This window comes from Protomyctophum parallelum (genome assembly GCF_964188405.1).
Source record: "Protomyctophum parallelum genome assembly, chromosome: 15".
Taxonomy (NCBI): Eukaryota; Metazoa; Chordata; class Actinopteri; order Myctophiformes; family Myctophidae; genus Protomyctophum; species Protomyctophum parallelum.
In genome coordinates this window covers 28,703,619-28,722,690 of record NC_139710.1, presented here as the reverse complement: position 1 = coordinate 28,722,690, position 19,072 = coordinate 28,703,619, and the positions used below count along the sequence as shown (strand labels likewise).

Genomic DNA, 19,072 nt, shown 5'->3' with positions numbered 1-19,072 from the left:
TGTTTCTGCTGTTAAACTATGATTTAATTGCATGATGAGCTGAGCTGATTGTGACAATAGGGTCAATATAATTGGAGGAAATAAATAAATGATTATAAAAAATCAGAAAAAACAGATCTGATATGGTATGTATGCGTGGATTATATGCCTATACATGGATGGTGGCAGTATAAGTGCATAATGGTGCTTATACGATATCTCAGAAATATGGGAAGTGTTCACTTCTAACATTCACAAAAACATGAGTTATTGTTACATTACAGACACCAATTTGTCATTTTGTAAACAAAAGGGCAGAGCCATGGGCTGTCCTTTTATAAGGAGGGGGAGGGACTAGGACAAGTGGGTGGTCTTAAAGGAGGAGGCGGAGGGACTGGATTAGGTGGGTGGTGCTACGGTTAAACTCACGCATACCTAATGAACTGGTGGGTGTGTCCACATAAAACCATAATTTTAACAAATACTGTACACTTTATTGAAAATGATACCTCATATACACCTAAATACACCTGATGATCATGTTTAAGTGTGGAAAAAAATCACGGCACTCCATCTTTAACTATGGTTGAGCGGAGTCCAGGGATAATCAATATGTCCGTTAGTCCGTACACGGACAAAATGTGTCCATGGCAAAGACTTGGCCTTGTCTGTGGCATGAGAACCAATTACTGAATGCCAAGTCTCCAGAATATGAATATGATTTACTATGGCACATTAGGAATCCACTAGTACTTAGGTGTTCTCAAATGTTTTATTTTCCAGGAGTTACAGAACTGTTGTGGTCATTCAGGGCTATCTGTGTTTCTTCTAGTTATATTATTGTCAACTCATTTTGTACATCAGTGGCAAAACTAATATTTTGACAAAGATGTCCACCACAAGCCAGCAAGGCGATGATCCCTGGCGGAGTCCCTCAGGGCTCTATACTAACCCATTCTGACCTGAGATCAGATTCATACGAGGTTTCCACTGGACACACACTGGTCTGATTAACCCATTCTGACCTGAGATCAGATTATAAAAATGTCAGTCGTTCTTCGATTTTTCAAAAATAGCAGACCTACAAGCTCGTAGCGCGCCACCGAGTGGCGCGCTATGAGCTTGTAGATCTGCTATTTTTCAATAGCTAAAGCATAACATGATGCTAACACCAAAATGGGTTCCCGTTCAGAATGGGTTTAATATCACTGGTTTAGATTAGAACATTGGTTCTCCAGGCATTTTCATGTCAAGGACCCCCAAATGTATATCTGGCTGTGGACCTCCATCTGAAAATATTGATAAGCAGCCAGGGACCCCCCCAGACGAGGTTTGTGTTGTTAAAAATAATTATTCGCAAATAAACAGAAAAATCACACTCGTGTGAAGTGAGGGGCGTCCAGATTTCTGTGCTTCTCATTTCCGTAAAAAAATGAATATATTTATATCAGTGAGATGACGTATGTCTTACCATAATTTGCCCTAAACAAATATTAAAGTCCATAGACTTGGGCTGGGATGGGACATTTATAATTACAAACCAGTCCAATTGGGTCCAGAAACTTGGCTGACTCATGCCGTAACTCCGGAAAGCCATGCAAAAACACCCAAATATTGATTATGTTAATTTGACCCTGGGCTTTCAGGACTTCCTGACTGACCTGATGATGTCAGAGGTGGATCGTTGTCGTGACAACGACCAGCTGATCTTCAGAGAGAACACGCTGGCGACAAAGAGCGTCGAGGAATACCTGAAGCTGGTTGGACAGAAATACCTACAAGATGCACTGGGTAAACTCTGTCTGTCTGTCTGTCTGTCTGTCTGTCTGTCTGTCGTGAAGATATTGTCTGCAATCACTGTACGTGTATTATCGGATGTAATCAATGCTGTGTGCGTGTGTGTGTGTGTGTGTGTGTGTGTGTGTGTGTGTGTGTGTGTGTGTGTGTGTGTGCGTGTGCGCGTGTGCTAATGCCTGCGATATAGGTGAGTTCATCAAGGCGTTGTACGAGTCAGACGAGAACTGTGAGGTGGATCCTGGTCGGTGTTCCTCCTCGGAGCTTCCAGAGCATCAGGAGAACCTGAGAATGTGCTGCGAACTGGCCTTCTGCAAAATACTGGACTCCTACCGGTACCTTTACATAATATACATGACTGGCCTTCTGCAAAATACTGGACTCCTACCGGTACCTTTACATAATATACATGACTGGCCTTTTGCAAAATACTGGACTCCTACCGGTATATATATTTGTGCCGCATTTTCACGATTTTTCAAAAATAGCTGACCTACAAGCTCGTAGCGACGCCACTCGGTGGCGCGCTACGATGAGGTACAACAGTGCCACTTTTGCCCCTACTAGTACTCATAGTCACATAGTCACATACATAGGTTAACACGGACATTGCTGTTCCTTGGAGTGGTTGCACCACTCAAAAACTAGAAGCCTCATTGGCCGCTGCAGTTCATTGGAGCGACCTGTATGGCGAGTCCCAGTGAGATACAGACGCCCCTGAGCCTACTTTTGGTACTTCTACCTTTCTATGACTATACAGGCAGGCCTTGATCAATCCCGCAACAGAAACGCAGCTCTCATGGTAGATCCGCAGTTAGAACCAATGCTACTAGGGCTGATCCTCAGGGGAGTCTTAGTCGACTACCAATCTCTTAAGTCGATTATTAGCCGTTTCCGCGCCATTGCCGAAGCCCTTCGGCAATTGAATCCTAATTTTGATACTAATACCTTAACGCCATTGCCGAAGCTCTTCGGCAATTGCACTTTTATAGTGCATTCGATAAAAACATATATATTCGCAAAACATATGCACTCACTAGACAGAGGTCTATGTACCAACAAGGACACGCTGCAAACAAAGGGCTTAAATAGACAGGGGTAACAGGACACAGGTGAACTCAAAATACAATCAAACACAGGATAGGCTAGGGGACTAAAAGGACACAGGTGGAAACACTGACAAATAACAAGGTAGGATAGACAAGGTAACTAACAGTTAGGAAGACAGGAAACACTAGGAACAATACTACAAAATAAGATACACAAAACTAAGGCAACAACAGAGTAACAGAAAACCAAAACCAACGAGAAACAGTCAGGAATACACGAGCAAGTATATAAATGACAGAAATAGATATATTATAGTCCAAACTCTAAATAAGGACAGTCAAAGCCTCTCCAGCTGATCCAAAATACAGCAGCTCGCTTGGTCTTCAACCAGCCAAAATTCTCACATGTCTCCCCCCTGCTCCGCTCCCTCCACTGGCTCCCGGTCGCTGCCCGCACAGAATACAAAACTCTGATGCTGGCATTCAAAGCAACCAAAGGTATGGCTCCCCCATATCTTACAAGTATGATTGAACCCTACAAACCCTCCCGCGCACTCAGATCAGCCAATGCAGGGAAACTGGAAGTACCCTCACTAAAAACACTGGGACAACGCTCCACACGTCCCAAACTCTTCTCCCTTCTGGCTCCAAAACTGTGGAATGCACTTCCCATTGCAGTCAGAACTGCAGCATCACTCCCAATCTTCCGCCGTAGCCTGAAAACCCACCTTTTCAGACTCCATCATGGCCCATAGCACTTACCCTAACCCCTTAGATAGCATTTCTGTTGGCTTAGATAGCATTTGACACAGACTTATAGCATGTTATGTAGACAGCACTATAATTGTATTGTATATAGTCATAGCACGCCATAGTACATATGTATAGCATAGTAGTAAATATGTATAGTTATGTATAGTGTATGTATAGTTTCATTATATAGATATTCCACTGTTACTTTCTTAGCTTACGCATGTTTCATGATAAATGCTTTTATGTGATGTATTCCCATGCTTTTGTTCTTGCTTAAATGTAAGTCGCTCTGGATTAAGAGCGTCTGCTAAATGCCTAAATTGTAAATTGTAAATTGTTCACGGTCCGAGGAGCGGACCGTGACATCCATGCAGTGGCGTGCACAGACATTTAGAGGGGCAGGTGCTCAAGTGAAAAAAATGGCACCTTGTGCAGCACATTTTGGGGCGGGAACCCATTTTGGTGCTTTTGCTATTGAAAAATAGCAGATCTACAAGCTCATAGCGCGCCACCGAGTGTCGCGCTACGAGCTTGTAGGTCTGCTATTTTCTTTTAATCGAAGAACCACTGACATATAGCTTTAGATTGTGGGGGCCTAAATAATATAGTAGAAGCGTTTTTTATCAAGATTTGATCAATGTCACCATGGTCCAACACACTACAAATTAAGAAAAAAATTAAAACTTTTTTTTTGTTTTTGTTTTGTTTTTTAAGAGCACATTGTAGGGGGGGGTGCTCTAGCACCCCCTAGTGTCTATCTGTGCACACCACTGCATCCATGTCTTTCTCCTTCCCACAAGGGTTTTTCCCAGGGAGCTCAAGGAGGTCTTCGCGTCGTGGCGACACGAGTGCGGCCAGCGGGGGCGGCCGGACATCAGCGAGCGGCTGATCAGCGCGTCGCTGTTCCTGCGCTTCCTGTGCCCAGCCGTGATGTCGCCGTCGCTGTTCGAGCTGACGCAGGAGTTCCCCGACGACAGGACGGCGAGGACCCTCACGCTTATCGCCAAGGTCACGCAGAACCTCGCCAACTTCACCAAGTAATTAAGGAAGCAGACTGGTGGAAATTAACATTAAGCACATTTACTCAAGTATACTGTACTTAACCCATTTAGGCCTGACGTCGAAATTAAAAAAAAAACGTTCGCTCTGAAAGAATATAATATTCAAAGATTTGTTGCCGCATTTTTACGATTAAAAAAAAATAGCAGACCTACAAGCTGAGCTTGTAGATCTGCTATTTTTCAATAGCTAAAGTATAACATGATGCTTAGTTAAAACAACAAAAGGTGTTCCCGTCCAGAATGGGGTTTAAGTACAATTTTGAGGTATTTGTACAATTGTACTTTATTTGTGTATTTCCAATTTCTAACGCTTTTTCTTCTACTCCACTACGTCAAGGCAAGGCAAATATTGTACTTTTACTCCACTACAATTATTTGAAACTAGTTACTTTGATTATTATTACAAAACATACATTAGCCGATCTACAAGCTCACAATTGTTGTAAATCAAGCTTGTAGATCGGCTATTTTCAAAATATTTGTATACGTTTGAAAACTTTAAATGGCACATTCTGCATATTAAGTATACTTCCTACTTTTGGTACCTCAAGTACATTTTGATGCGAATCCTTTTGTACTTTTACTCAAGTACATTTTGAATTCCGCGCTTTTACTTGTAATTATAACGGAGTATACTTCTACATTGCAGTAGAAGTTACTTTCACTAAAAGTAAAACATTTTAGCACCACTGTCTGGTAAAGAGGGACGGAGAGGGGGGCACGCTTTTAGCAGCCTGTAGTAGGTCACGTTCCAAAAGTAGGGCAGCGAGGTATTATCAGTGAGAATCAGTCATAAAACCGGTCTATCAAGCACACAATGGCTGGGGGGGGGGGGGGGGTCCCTTAAGGGGCGGGCCAGTGGCTACACGGATTAGTCACAGCTTTTAGAGTTATTTGGTAGAATATGTTTTTCTCTTTCTTCCATTAGGGGGGGGGGGGTTACTGAAGGCTGAATACATTAACATTACAAGTCTATTTCGTTTTAGATGCTGTAGTTTTAGTTTGTTTCACATTGTTTCTATACATTTTTGTTTCCGTTAACGAAATTGTGTTAAGGAGGAGTTCATATAGTCTCGTGTTTGCCAGACTGTTGCCTCTCGCAATTTTCAAAATGCTTCCGTCATACAGTCTGGACTGGAGCAACGGGAGCTCTATCATGAGTTAGCCTGGGCACCATTTCATTTCGGGTATATGATGCGGGGAGCGGATGATATCGTCACGTCATGTTGTAGTATTGTTTTGTAGTCGACAGGCAGGAACAACAAACGGCAACTTCCTGTTCCCTCAAACCGACTTTTCTCAATAAAAGCTACAGGCTACGAGAGCTTTTATTGTTATTCTTCCGGTTTGAGGGGAAAGGAAGTTGCCGTTTGTTGTTCCTGCCTGTCGACTACAAAACAATACTACAACATGACATACCGATATCATCCGCTCCCGAGCGGATCATATATATCGAAATTAAACAGAGACCAGGCTTTCCTCTGAGGTGGAAAGCCGGGTGAGGCGAGGTTAATCATGAGTAAGCGATAAAGTGGAAGTGAATTAAGCCTCCTCCCCACTTCCGTTTCGTCTTTATAGTGACGCAAATGTATTATTCATTTTAGAAGTCATCTAAGCATAATAGCTTGCTGCTTAGCAGAAATGGATATTAAAAAAAATGAAATGTAAAGATATCTAAAAAATATATTTTCATGAACGGAAATGGCAGCTTCCTTATTTTAGAAAATGAGAATGAAACGTAAAGATATTTAAAAATATATATTTTCATGAACGGAAATGGCAGCTTTCCTTATTCGGATTTCGGGAGGTCCAGACTATATATTGCATTCAGACATTGTGGAATAATTGTCTGGCTATGCAAGACCAGTGGCGTGCACAGACTTAGAGGGGTAGGAGCTCAAGTGAAAAAAAGGGCACCTTGTGCAGCGCGTGGAACCGGCTGGTTGCCTTAACCCATTTTGGGGCGGGAACCCATTTTGGTGTTAGCATTATGGTATGCTTTAGCTATTGAAAAATAGCAGATCTACAAGCTCATAGGGCGCGCTACGAGCTTGTAGGTCTGCTATTTTTTTTTAATCGAAGAACCACTGACATAGAAACATAGCTTTAGATTGTGGGCGCCTAAATAATATAGTAAAAGTGTTTTTTATCAAGAATTGATAAATGTCACCATGGTCCACACACTACAAATTAAGATTATTATTATTATATATATATCTTTTTAAGAGCACATTGCCAAAAGGGCAGGCGGTGCTCTAGGACCCCTAGTGTCTATCTGTGCACGCCACTGTGCAAGACCATGCTGTTCATGGATGCCTTTGTGTTTTTGAACATAGGTTCGGTACCAAGGAGGAGTACATGCTGTTCATGAACGACTTTGTGGAGCGCGAGTGGAGCAGCATGCAGCGCTTCCTGCAGGAGATCTCCAACCCGGAGAGCGTGAGCCACACGGCCGGCTTCGACGGCTACATTGACCTGGGCCGAGAGCTGTCCACGCTGCACACGCTGCTCACCGAAGTAGACCAGGTACCAGTGTTGTTTTTGTCAGCAAATTTCTTTTTTAGTTTTAGTCGTTGTCTCTTGAATAGTTTTCACTTAGTTTTAGTCACATTTTAGTCACCTGGAATGTTCTAGTGTTTAGTCTAGTTTTAGTCGACTAAATGTCATATGATTTTAGTCGACTAAATCTACAGTTGATTTAGTCGACTGACAGGCCTTGATGTCGTTGTAATGACTTTGTGCATGCTGAAAATAGCAGATCTACAATCTTGCAACGCGTCGCAAGATTGTAGATCTGCTATTTTCAGCATGCAACCCAGCATAAAACTGGACTCTTGTCAAACTCTTGTCCACTAGTCCCTTCCTAACATTTTAGTCTAGTTTTTATTTGTTGACGAAATTGTCAGTATGTTTAGTCTTAGTTTTAGTCATCATAGATTAGTTTTTATTTAGTTTTTATTTAGTTTAGTTTAGTCAGTGAAAAAAGGTAGTCGACGAACATATTTCGTCTTAGTTTTAGTCGACGAAAACAACACTGCCAGGTACAGTGGTGAGCACTTGATAGTGGCCCCACTGGTACTCCCGGTGGTACCGTCTTTTTTGTGGTATACCACTTTATTCTATGCCTGTCCACACTAGTGCACATGCTGCTGACCGAATTAGACCGGGTATAAGAACCAAGTGGTGGAAAGCAGTGGTTCCCACACTTTTCAGGTCGAGACCCAAAAGAGAGATTTGCCACGGGGGCCCAAACTATAGTGAAAACAGTCGATCTATACGAAATCACAACCGGGTTCTGAGCTTGTAGATCGGCTATTTTCCCCAACACATTTTGTTTTCTAAATTATGGAATTTATTGTATTTTCATTTTATTTCTTGGGAATATCTTTAATAAAATTAAAAAAAATTATGAAACAAAAAAATGAAGCGATGCATAACAATGGTCCGCGACCCACAAAATGTGAAACTGTGATTTTGAGGTTATGTTTTAGGGTTGTAATTATTCCTGATTCATAGTAGTATAATGACACACGCGCACACACGCACACACACACACACACACACGCACACGCACACGCACACGCACACGCGCACGCACACACACACACACACACACACACACACACACACACACACACACACACACACACACACACACACACACTGCTCCCGTGTGTCGTTTCCAGATGTGTTTGTCCAAGCTCGGCCCTCTTCCTCGCGTGCTGCGGGAGGTTTCCGCGGCACTCGCCAACCCCGGGGGCGTGGCGGTGGTGGGCGGCGGCGCCGGGGGAGTGGCCTGCAGTCCAGAGCTGGCCAATCCGATGATGAGCTCTCCGGAGGCGCAGCAGCGCCCATGCATGGCGTCTCCGCCCCCCCTGTCTCCGCCCCTCTCGCCTCCGCTGGCCGCGTGCAATCTCTCCATGGGCCTGCAGGGCGGCGGCATGGGTCTGGACTCCACGTGAGTCAAGTCACGGTTCTTTTGAACCGTTTTTTTCTTTTTAAGTTCTATGGTGCCACATTAGTATTCATATTGTGCTGCTGTACATTATACAGTGATATAGCCCAAGTGGCTTTAAAACGAGTCCTCATTTTCTGTCGACCCCAAAGGGTTATAATGCTCATGCTATAGCGGGGCAGTGGTGGGAAACATAGTAATCGCGTGTGTTACTTACGTAAAAAAAAGTACCAATACTGCAAATGTTTAAGAATACTGTACACTGTTGCTAGTAAAAGTTTGGAATACAAAATGTACTTGAGTAAAAGCACAAAAGTATTGGTATCAAAATGTACTTAAAGTATACAAAAAACGTACTTAATTATTATCCACAATGTTGTCACATTATTATTATTATTATTATTATTCAGCTGCTGTACAGTAAAATCGACTAAATATCCAAAAATGGGTTGCATAATACAACTAAATTACTGTGTGTGTGCGTGCGTGCGTGCGTGCGTGCGTGCGTGCGTGCGTGCGTGCGTGCAGTTTGGTAGACTTCACCAGACTGCCGTCTCCGACCCCAGAGAACAAGGAGTTGTTCTTCGTCACTAAAGGATCCAGTCTACAGCCTGCAACAGGTAATTGGGTGGGCAAAGAAATAGATTCACTCAAATATCGCGATTTTTAATGCCACTATTTTAAAATCTAATCGTGAAGTCAGATCGAAAGTTCGAGTGACAGATGTATGAAAGCAGATTTTCTTTATTTTTATTTTAGGTTCGTTTTTTCAGAATTATTTCATTTAATTTATTTTTCATGACAGTACTTACTGACTGACGTGTTATGGCTGCATTGAAGTGTATGCTTGAACATTTCAATTTCAACTTTTCTATTTGGTTTGGAATTGTTTTAAAATGTTGTAGCATTTATAAAAGCAACCAAGTAACTTGAGGAGAAAAAAATCGCAATGAATCGCAATACCGAATCGCAATACCGAATCGAATCGCAATATATTTAATATTCGCAATCGAATCGGGACACCCTATTATATAGGGTGCCGATATGGGTATCGATATAGAATCGGGAGGTAAGTGAATCGTACCACCCCTAGTACATTTTAGGCCTACTGTACTTATGTACAACTTTGAGGTATTTGTACTTAATTTGGTATTTCCAATTTCCAATACTTTTACTTCTACTCCCCTACATCTCAGATCCAAATATTGTACTTTTACTCCACTACATACGTTTATGTGAAATCTTTTGTCACGGTAGCAGAAAGTTGAACCCAAATGCAGAGCCAAAATTCAGATATTTATTCACAATATGGTGAATTGCAGATTGTGGAGGGTTGCATGGCAAACAAACATGGAGGATGAGGAAAGCAGTCCAGGCAGGCAGCAGGCAGACGAGCAGGCAGTAGAATAGGTGAGCTGGGTTCTGGAGGAGAGGAGAAGAGCTTGAGTTTGCAGAAAACACAGGAGCAAATACTAGGAAATATAACTAGACTATAACATAAACACTGGCTAGAGTCAAGCTATAGTACTACCATGAAAGGTTGAACAATGATCTGACGATGAGTGGAGTGAAGACCAGGGTATAAATACTGTCAGGGCTGAAGAGTTGATGGCCGGCAGGTGTGTCAATTGAGTGCGATGAGGTGACCACAGACAGGTGTGCCAAGGCTGGAAGCTGGGAGGAAAGCCGACGCCCACACACAGCCACAGTATGGCAACACAGAGCCACATACTGTGACAGTACCCCCCTCTTAAGGGACGGCTTCCAGACGTCCCACAATGCAGATCAGGAACACGAAGCAGGGAGGGTGGAGGGGGTCCGGAGGAGGGAGACCAGGGCAAGGGACTAGGCACATGCTGTCTGGAAACCTGGACCCCAGATAGATGGCCTGGACGCTGGTTTGAGGCAGAACTGGAGTCATCAGGGGGGCGGCCTGGATGCTGGGATGAGGCAGATGTGGAGTCATCGGGCGGTCGGCCGGGAGGTTGTGACGAGGCAGATGTGGAGTCATCGGGCGGTCGGCCGGGAGGTTGTGACGAGGCAGATGTGGAGTCATCGGGCGGTCGCCCCGGATGCCGTGACGAGGCAGATGTGGGGTCATCGGGCGGTCGGCCCGGGGGCCGAGACGAGGCAGAACTGTGGTCATCGGGCGGTCGGCCCGGGGGCCGAGACGAAGCAGAACTGTGGTCATCGGGCGGTCGGCCTGGGGGCCGAGACGAGGCAGAACTGTGGTCATCGGGCGGTCGGCCCGGGGGCCGAGACGAGGCAGAAGACACCGAAGGCGATGCCAGGGAAGCCACAGGCGGGGGCAGGGAAGCTGCCCACGGAGGCAATGCCAGGGAAGCTGCAGGCTTGGGAGGCGATGCCAGGGAAGCTGCAGGCTTGGGAGGCGATGCCAGGGAAGCTGCAGGCTTGGGAGGCGACACCGGAGGTGCTGCAGGCTTGGGAGGCGACACCGGAGGTGCTGCAGGCCTGGGAGGAGACGCCGGAGGTGCTGCAGTCCTGGGAGGCGACGCCGGAGGTGGCAAGGTGGGTGCTGCACACCCTGGAGGCAAGGTGGGTGCTGCACACCCTGGAGGCAAGGTGGGTGCTGCACACCCTGGAGGCAAGGTGGGTGCTGCACACCCTGGAGGCGAGGTGGGTGCTGCACACCCTGGAGGCGAGGTGGGTGCTGCACACCCTGGAGGCGAGGTGGGTGCTGCACACCCTGGAGGCGAGGTGGGTGCTGCACACCCTGGAGGCTAGGTGGGTGCTGCACACCCTGGAGGCGAGGTGGGTGCTGCACACCCTGGAGGCAAGGTGGGTGCTGCACACCCTGGAGGCAAGGTGGGTGCTGCACACCCTGGAGGCGAGGTGGGTGCTGCACACCCTGGGGGTGAGGTGGGTGCTGCACACCCTGGAGGCGAGGTGGGTGCTGCACACCCTGGAGGTGAGGTGGGTGCTGCACACCCTGGAGGTGAGGTGAGTGCTGCACACCCTGGAGGTGAGGTGGGTGCTGCACACCCTGGAGGTGAGATGGGTGCTGCACACCCTGGAGGTGAGGTGGGAGTTGCTGTGGCTCTGGACCGGTTGGGTATGGTGGCTTGGCGACCCAAGGAGAGTTTTGCTCGTTTGGTGGTACTACGAGGGCCTCCCCGGGCCAGCCTGGTGCCCAGATATGGGTCTACAGCTGGCTCAGTATATACTGGGATTTGGACCCTACTACTGAAATAAGCAAGTAGACTCATAGACTGGGTGTTAACCGGGCCAGGTTCAGTGCAGGCAGGCTCATGGTACACAGAAATAGGAGGAGTATGTAGCTGCTTAGGCTCATAAAAGGCAGGTTGAAGGGCCACAAATCCTAGTCTAATTGACTGGAGATCTTGCTGGGAAGCAGTGGAAACTGAACTGGTATGCAGAAAAGTCTTGAGCCGATCACGGATAATGTCAAGTTGGGGAACAAAATGACTCACCCATGGCCTCTCTGCGAACCACTGTTGTTGAGTTGAAATCTCTCTGTGGAGCGTAGTATGCTGGCTCGGGGGAGAGGCCATGAGGCGTGCCACCACATGGTCAAAATCGGCAACCTTACTCTTGAATAGCTTTAGCTCTGCTGGGTTCATTTTGGTCAGATCATTCTGTCACGGTAGCAGAAAGTTGAACCCAAATGCAGAGCCAAACACAGGAGCAAAATTCAGATATTTATTCACAATATGGTGAATTGCAGATTGTGGAGGGTTGCATGGCAAACAAACATGGAGGATGAGGAAAGCAGTCCAGGCAGGCAGCAGGCAGACGAGCAGGCAGTAGAATAGGTGAGCTGGGTTCTGGAGGAGAGGAGAAGAGCTTGAGTTTGCAGGAAACACAGGAGCAAATACTAGGAAATATAACTAGACTATAACTTCACTAGAACATAAACACTGGCTAGAGTCAAGCTATAGTACTACCATGAAAGGTTGAACAATGATCTGACGATGAGTGGAGTGAAGACCAGGGTATAAATACTGTCAGGGCTGAAGAGTTGATGGCCGGCAGGTGTGTCAATTGAGTGCGATGAGGTGACCACAGACAGGTGTGCCAAGGCTGGAAGCTGGGAGGAAAGCCGACGCCCACACACAGCCACAGTATGGCAACACAGAGCCACATACTGTGACATCTTTAGTCAGTACTAGTAATTATTACAAATCATACAGTATCCACTAATACCACTATACATTTCGGGCTATTTTCAAAAGAGTTTTATACCTTGATAAAACTTGGAAATGGGACAATCTCCATGCAAGTACTTTTACTTAGTACAATAGTTGAATTGAATTCTGGACTTTCAGACTTTCATGATACCTTTACTTAAAGATGGAGTGCCACGATTTCTTTTCTATACTAAAACATGATAATCAGTTATTATTGCATTATTATTGCCTGGTGGGTGGTGATGGGTGGTGATCCACCTGAACTGAAGCCACAGCTGTAGTTGTATGATAAAGGGGGAGGGGTTAGGGGAGGGGCTGAGAGTGTGGTGTCACTATATTAATGTTTATTTCATTGGCCCGTTTGACTGTCAAGGGTTCAGCCTCCAGGAAGAAACCCTAAATACAAAGTGAATACACCATTGCACATAAAAATGACTCCAGGGTGCCTAATGAAGTATACTAGACACATGGAAAACTGGAAAGATTGTGGCACTCCATCTTTAACCCATTCTTTTTTATTTCTTAAATTTTTATCCCACGATTTTGTAACCCAGTTTTTCTTTTTCACCCAGTGCCAATTATCTAATGTAATCCTGGGCGCTACACTTCCTCTGCCAACCTGGGGTGGCAGCGGACTGACCTCATGCCTCCTTCTATGCATGAAGAGTCTAAGCTGCTTCTTTTCACCTGACAGAGGGGAATTTCCCCGGCCGGACGTAGCACGTGGAAGGGACACGTTATTCCGACCAGTTCCTTTCCCCTCCATCAGGCGCCCCGGCTGGCCAGGGGGAGGTAGTTTTAGAGACCAGGATTACGGCATGTTTTGATATCTACCCTAGGGGACACAGGGAGAACATGCAAACTCCACACAGAAAGGCCCTATCGCCAAACCCCGCCTTTAAGAAAAGAAAAACGTTAACGCTGACCAATGACATGGCCCGGTTGTCTGTACCTCATGGATCCACAGGCCTCCAGGATTCTCCCGCTCCAAGCTCCTCCTACTCGGAGGCCAACGAGAACGAATCAGAGTTAGCGGGCGGCGGCGGCCGGAGGGAGGGCCCAGTGGAGCTGACCAATGAGGACCTGCTGCAGGACTCCTCCCCTAACGAGGGCCCCGGGGACGACGGCCAATTGCAGCAGCGCAGCAGGACGGGGCTCCTCCCCCTGTCCTTCCAGAACCCCGTCTATCACATGACCACCACGTCGCCACGGCAACCCCAGCAGCAGACGCAGGACGCCACGCCCTCCGACGGCTCCGTGGGTAACCACGCCAACGCAGAGGAGAGAAACACCATGGCGAGCAAACCCACGTTCCTCACGCAGATGTCTGTCGCCCTGGGAGCGGGAGAGAGAGCAGGTAAACACCCCTAGCACTCACCTCTTCAGACTCCACCTCGCCCCCTAGCACTCAACTCTTCAGACTCCACCTCACCCCCTAGCACTCACCTCTTCAGACTCAACCTCACCCCCCTAGCACTCACCTCTTCGGACTCCACCTCACCCCCCTAGCACTCACCTCCTCTCCAGACTCCACCTCACCCCCTAGCACTCACCTCTTCAGACTCCACCTCACCCCCCTAGCACTCACCTCTTCAGACTCCACCTCACCCCCCTAGCACTCACCTCTTCAGACTCCACCTCACCCCCCTAGCACTCACCTCCTCTTCAGACTCCACCTCACCCCCCTAGCACTCACCTCTTCAGACTCCACCTCACCCCCCTAGCACTCACCTCCTCTTCAGACTCCACCTCACCCCCCTAGCACTCACCTCTCCAGACTCCACCTCACCCCCCTAGCACTCACCTCTTCAGACTCCACCTCACCCCCCTAGCACTCACCTCTTCAGACTCCACCTCACCCCCTAACACTCACCTCCTCTTCAGACTCCACCTCACCCCCCTAGCACTCACCTCTTCAGACTCCACCTCACCCCCCTAGCACTCACCTCTTCAGACTCCACCTCACCCCCCTAGCACTCACCTCTTCAGACTCCACCTCACCCCCTAGCACTCACCTCCTCTTCAGACTCCACCTCACCCCCCTAGCACTCACCTCTTCAGACGCCACCTCACCCCCTAGCACTCACCTCTTCAGACTCCACCTCACCCCCTAGCACTCACCTCCTCTTCAGACTCCACCTCACCCCCTAGCACTCACCTCTTCAGACTACACCTCACCCCCCTAGCACTCACCTCTTCAGACTCCACCTCACCCCCTAGCACTCACCTCTTCAGACTCCACCTCACCCCCTAGCACTCACCTCCTCTTCAGACTCCACCTCACCCCCTAGCACTCACCTCCTCTTCAGACTCCACCTCACCCCCCTAGCACTCACCTCTTCAGACTCCACCTCACCCCATATAACTCACCTCTCCCTGTTCCCCTGCTTGCCACCTTACCACAGATCTTGGGTCATTTTTTATTTTTATTAGATTTAATCAACCACAAATATACAGAATGTGATTTTCATATACCATGTTTCTTAGACATATAGTTTAATTATTTAACTTGTGTCCTATAGTTTCAAATGTACCACATGTTATTTAGATAACAATGTTTAGACAATTGCTACTTTCATTGTTTACCTGTATCCTAGTCTCGTGTAGCCAACAACTATTGCGCAATCTCTAAATGCTATATAGAGTCTGGAACTACACCTCCCAAATCCGAGTAAGGACGACATATTTAAAAAAATTATTTTATTTATTTTATTTTCTGCTAAGCAACAAGCTATATATGCGTAGATGATTCCTATTTAAATTAGGATAAATTTGCGCGAAACGGAAGTGGGGAGGAGTCTCCAGACTTCCAAACGCTTCTGTATGACAGAAGCGTTTGGAAATTGTCTTCTCTTATGTCACTATTTACCTTGTTGTTTGTTGACAGTGTTGATTTTGACAGCTAATTTTGATTTAGTTTTAGCCTGGACTAAATTTTTATTTATTTATTAGTTATTTTACTTATTATGCTAATTATCAGAACATGGAGGCACATTTTTCAGTAAAACTATGGTGGTATTAGCCAGGGTTTGTTTCTTGGTGTTTGTACATTGACGGACTGGGCCGGTAGAGTATCTGCTATCTGCATGCTGGTAGTGGTGGGCCGGTCTGGGCCAAATGTCAGAGCCACATTTTTTGCCCAGTCCAGCCCTGGTTTTAGTCATAGTCTTTTGAATAACATTTGTTTTAGTTTTAGCCATATTTTAGTAATCTGAAATGTTTTTGTTGCCTAGTTTTTGTTGACTAAATACCATAAGATTTTAGTCGGCTAAACCTACAGTTGATTTAGTCGACTAAAATGCATTTCGGTGGGCCTAGATGGCGTAGTGTGCAGGCTGATTTTACACGTCTATATCGGCTATTTTCAGAGTGCAACACCCGAGTGCAACCAAACGCATAAAATGACTCCTCTTTTGTTTCTCTTCTCCACTATTCCCTCCCTAACATTTTAGTCGTGTTGACGAAATTGACAATATATTTAGTCTTATAGTTTTAGTCACCGTAGTTTTTATTTTGTTTCCGTCGGACAAACAAAACAAAAACAGTCAACGAACATTTTTCGTCATGGTTTGAGTCGAGTTTGTTGACAAGAGTTAATGTTTACTCATTCCGATTTCGCACTTGTAAGTCGCTCTGGACAAGAGCATCTGCTAAAAGCCTAAATTGTACATTTTAGGAGGAGGAGGAGGAGGAGGAGAGAGAGGAGCAGACAGGGGAGCAGGAGTTGAGAGGGCAGGAGAGAGGGGAGGAGAGAGAGGGGATGGGACCTCAGCCCTGTCCAGCAGCAGCAGCGGGGAGGAATATTCCCGCCGTTCTGGAGAATTCTCACGACGACAGTTGTCCCTCACAGACCCCCAGCCCAGCCCTGCCCCAGGTAAACTACAGTAGCCTATAGTCTAACCCATTAAAGGAGAAATCCACATCAAAACACATGTACCCTGAATCAGCCTATAATCCTGTCCCAACATACTGTACATATTGACCTTGAATTGTTTCTCATCCCTCCACAGCAAAATGCAGCTATGGTAGAAAGCTAGTTCTAATGCGGGTATAGCTCCAAACGTACTAACATGCTTCAAGCGTTTTTTTGTGATCACCTTAACGAAAACTGGAATATGAATAGGCCTTTAGTGTTGCTCAGTACAGCTGTCTCTGTAATGTTGTGAACAAATCTAGATATTAGTTATTGTATAATAATAATAAACAAGCCACAAGCTTGTAGGTCTGCTATTTTAGAAAAATCGTGAAAATGTGTCGCAAATCTTTGAATATATTCTTTCAGAGCGTTTTTAACTCAAATCTTTGCTTCTGGGGGGGTCCCTGGAACTACATATTTTCAGACGGGGGTCGGCGGCCAAATACAGATATATTTTTGGTGGTCGTTGACATGAAAATGTTTGAGAACCACTGACATAGAAACATGAGGTTTTTCAGAAAACTGTCAGGATTTAGAAGACATTTTGTAGAATCGTTCCCAGGTCTAAGTGGCGTTAATGAATGTGTACCGCGTGGCATATTTCCCAGGCGCCCCTCCTCGCCAGAACTCGGCGGGGCCGTCCATCGGGCCGCAGCGCAGGATCGACCAGCCTCCCCCTCCTCCCCCCACCTCGGCGCCCCCCGTCTGCCCCCCGCCGCGCGGCAGGACGCCTCCCAGCATGCTCAGCGGCGCCTACCCCCCCCGCCCCGCCTCCGGCAGCGTCATGTCGTCCTCGAGTCCCGACTGGCCGAGCAGCGGCCAGTCGCGCCTCAGGCAGGCGTCGTCGTCCTCCAAGGGAGACAGCCCCGAGAAGCAGCGGCCCGTCGCCAAGGTAACCTAACTCCTGGTGGTGGAAAAAGTACTCCTATTTCTTTTACTTAGAGGAGAATTCCATACTAAAAGTCTTTCTTACCTTTATTTGTAGTTGTTACGTGACGTCCCCACGAAAGAGGTCCAGGTGTTATTTTGTGCAAAAGCTCCTTATTGGCTATATAGCACCGAAGTCCTGACGTAACTCGCTCATCCCGACGATTCCCCTGGTTCGCGGAAGTAATTTCTCTATGGAGAATAACATGGGGTGATCTTGCGGTGACCTTGCGGTCTTCATCAGAGTCATGACTCTCTCGTTTTGTATACTTAGCATCTAAATAAAAGGCTCTAAATGTCCGTGCTGCTTCAGCAGCAGTAACATTAGTGTTTTCTCTCAGTCAGTTGATTCTTCATATCCATATGAGTGAAGCGGCCGGGGTGACATGTTTATTTTTCAAACACAGTTGTTATATGAGGCGATCTAAAATCGCCTCAATGGGGATTTCAATGCAACTAAACAAATACATGAACCTGGGGACTGACTCTACTGAAAGTAACGTCAGACTTCGGTGCTCTATTTCCCCTACCATAAGCCCTCAATGAATTGCATTGAATTGAATGGGGCTATGGGGTGTTGTGCTAATTTGCTTATTTCCATCGCTCAAAATTATATATTTTTTGTATATATCCTCTCTTCATAATGTAAATAATACCCCAAGCGGCACACTTTACTACTTATTTCGATGGAAATACACCCCATAGCCCCATTCAATTCAATGCAATTCATTGAGGGCTTATGGTATAGGGAAATAGCCAATAAGGAGCTTTTGCACACAAAAAACACCTAGACCTCTTTGGTGGGGACGTAACGACTACAAAGAAAGGTAAGAAAGCCTTCTAGCATGGAATTGTCCTTTAAGTAAAAGTACAAATACTGCAATAATAGAACAAATTGGTTATAAGTACATGTCCGGAATGTATGTGCGTGTGTCCAGGCTCCCTGTGCATTGGACAGGACTGCTGCCTGGCTGCTCAACATGAACTCCAACAGTCAGTATGTGGAGACCGAAGAGGAGCGACACGACGACAGCCTCACCGAGAAGGTCAGACAATAGAAGGGCGTATTTTCCAGTGGTGGAAAATGGACTCACATGACTTAAAGATGGAGTGCCGTGATTTTTTTCCACCCTAAAACATGATCATCAGGTCTTATCGTTATATAAGGAGGTATAATTTTTTTTCAAAAAAGTGTACAGTATTAGTTAAAATGTTGTTTTTATGTGGACACGCCCACCAGTTCATTAAGTATTGCCTGGTTTGCCTGGTGGGTGGTGATGGGCGGTGATCCACCTGAACTGAAGCCGCACCCACAGCTGTAGTTGTATGATAAGGGGGGAGGGGTTAGGGGAGGGGCTGATGATGTGATGTCACTATATTACTGTTTATTTCATTGGCCCGTTTGACTGTCAAGGGTTCAGCCTCCAGGAAGAAACCCTAAATACAAAGGGAAGACATCATTGCACATA

The 19,072-nt window shown here is 46.3% G+C and overlaps 1 protein-coding gene across 1 annotated transcript in view; it reads left to right on the top strand.

The window, feature by feature from the left end:
* Positions 1-19,072, top strand: part of LOC310872283 (disabled homolog 2-interacting protein-like) — a gene marked incomplete at its 3' end in the record, with an annotated part of 40,221 nt that overhangs the window by 10,389 nt on the left and 10,760 nt on the right. The window contains exons 5-14 of the mRNA XM_083784046.1: positions 1,626-1,770; positions 1,964-2,108; positions 4,376-4,612; positions 6,973-7,162; positions 8,323-8,594; positions 9,120-9,211; positions 13,728-14,117; positions 16,470-16,634; positions 17,285-17,568; positions 18,542-18,649. Coding sequence (XP_083640172.1) covers positions 1,626-1,770; positions 1,964-2,108; positions 4,376-4,612; positions 6,973-7,162; positions 8,323-8,594; positions 9,120-9,211; positions 13,728-14,117; positions 16,470-16,634; positions 17,285-17,568; positions 18,542-18,649 — 2,028 coding nt within the window. The remainder of the gene's footprint in view (positions 1-1,625; positions 1,771-1,963; positions 2,109-4,375; positions 4,613-6,972; positions 7,163-8,322; positions 8,595-9,119; positions 9,212-13,727; positions 14,118-16,469; positions 16,635-17,284; positions 17,569-18,541; positions 18,650-19,072) is intronic.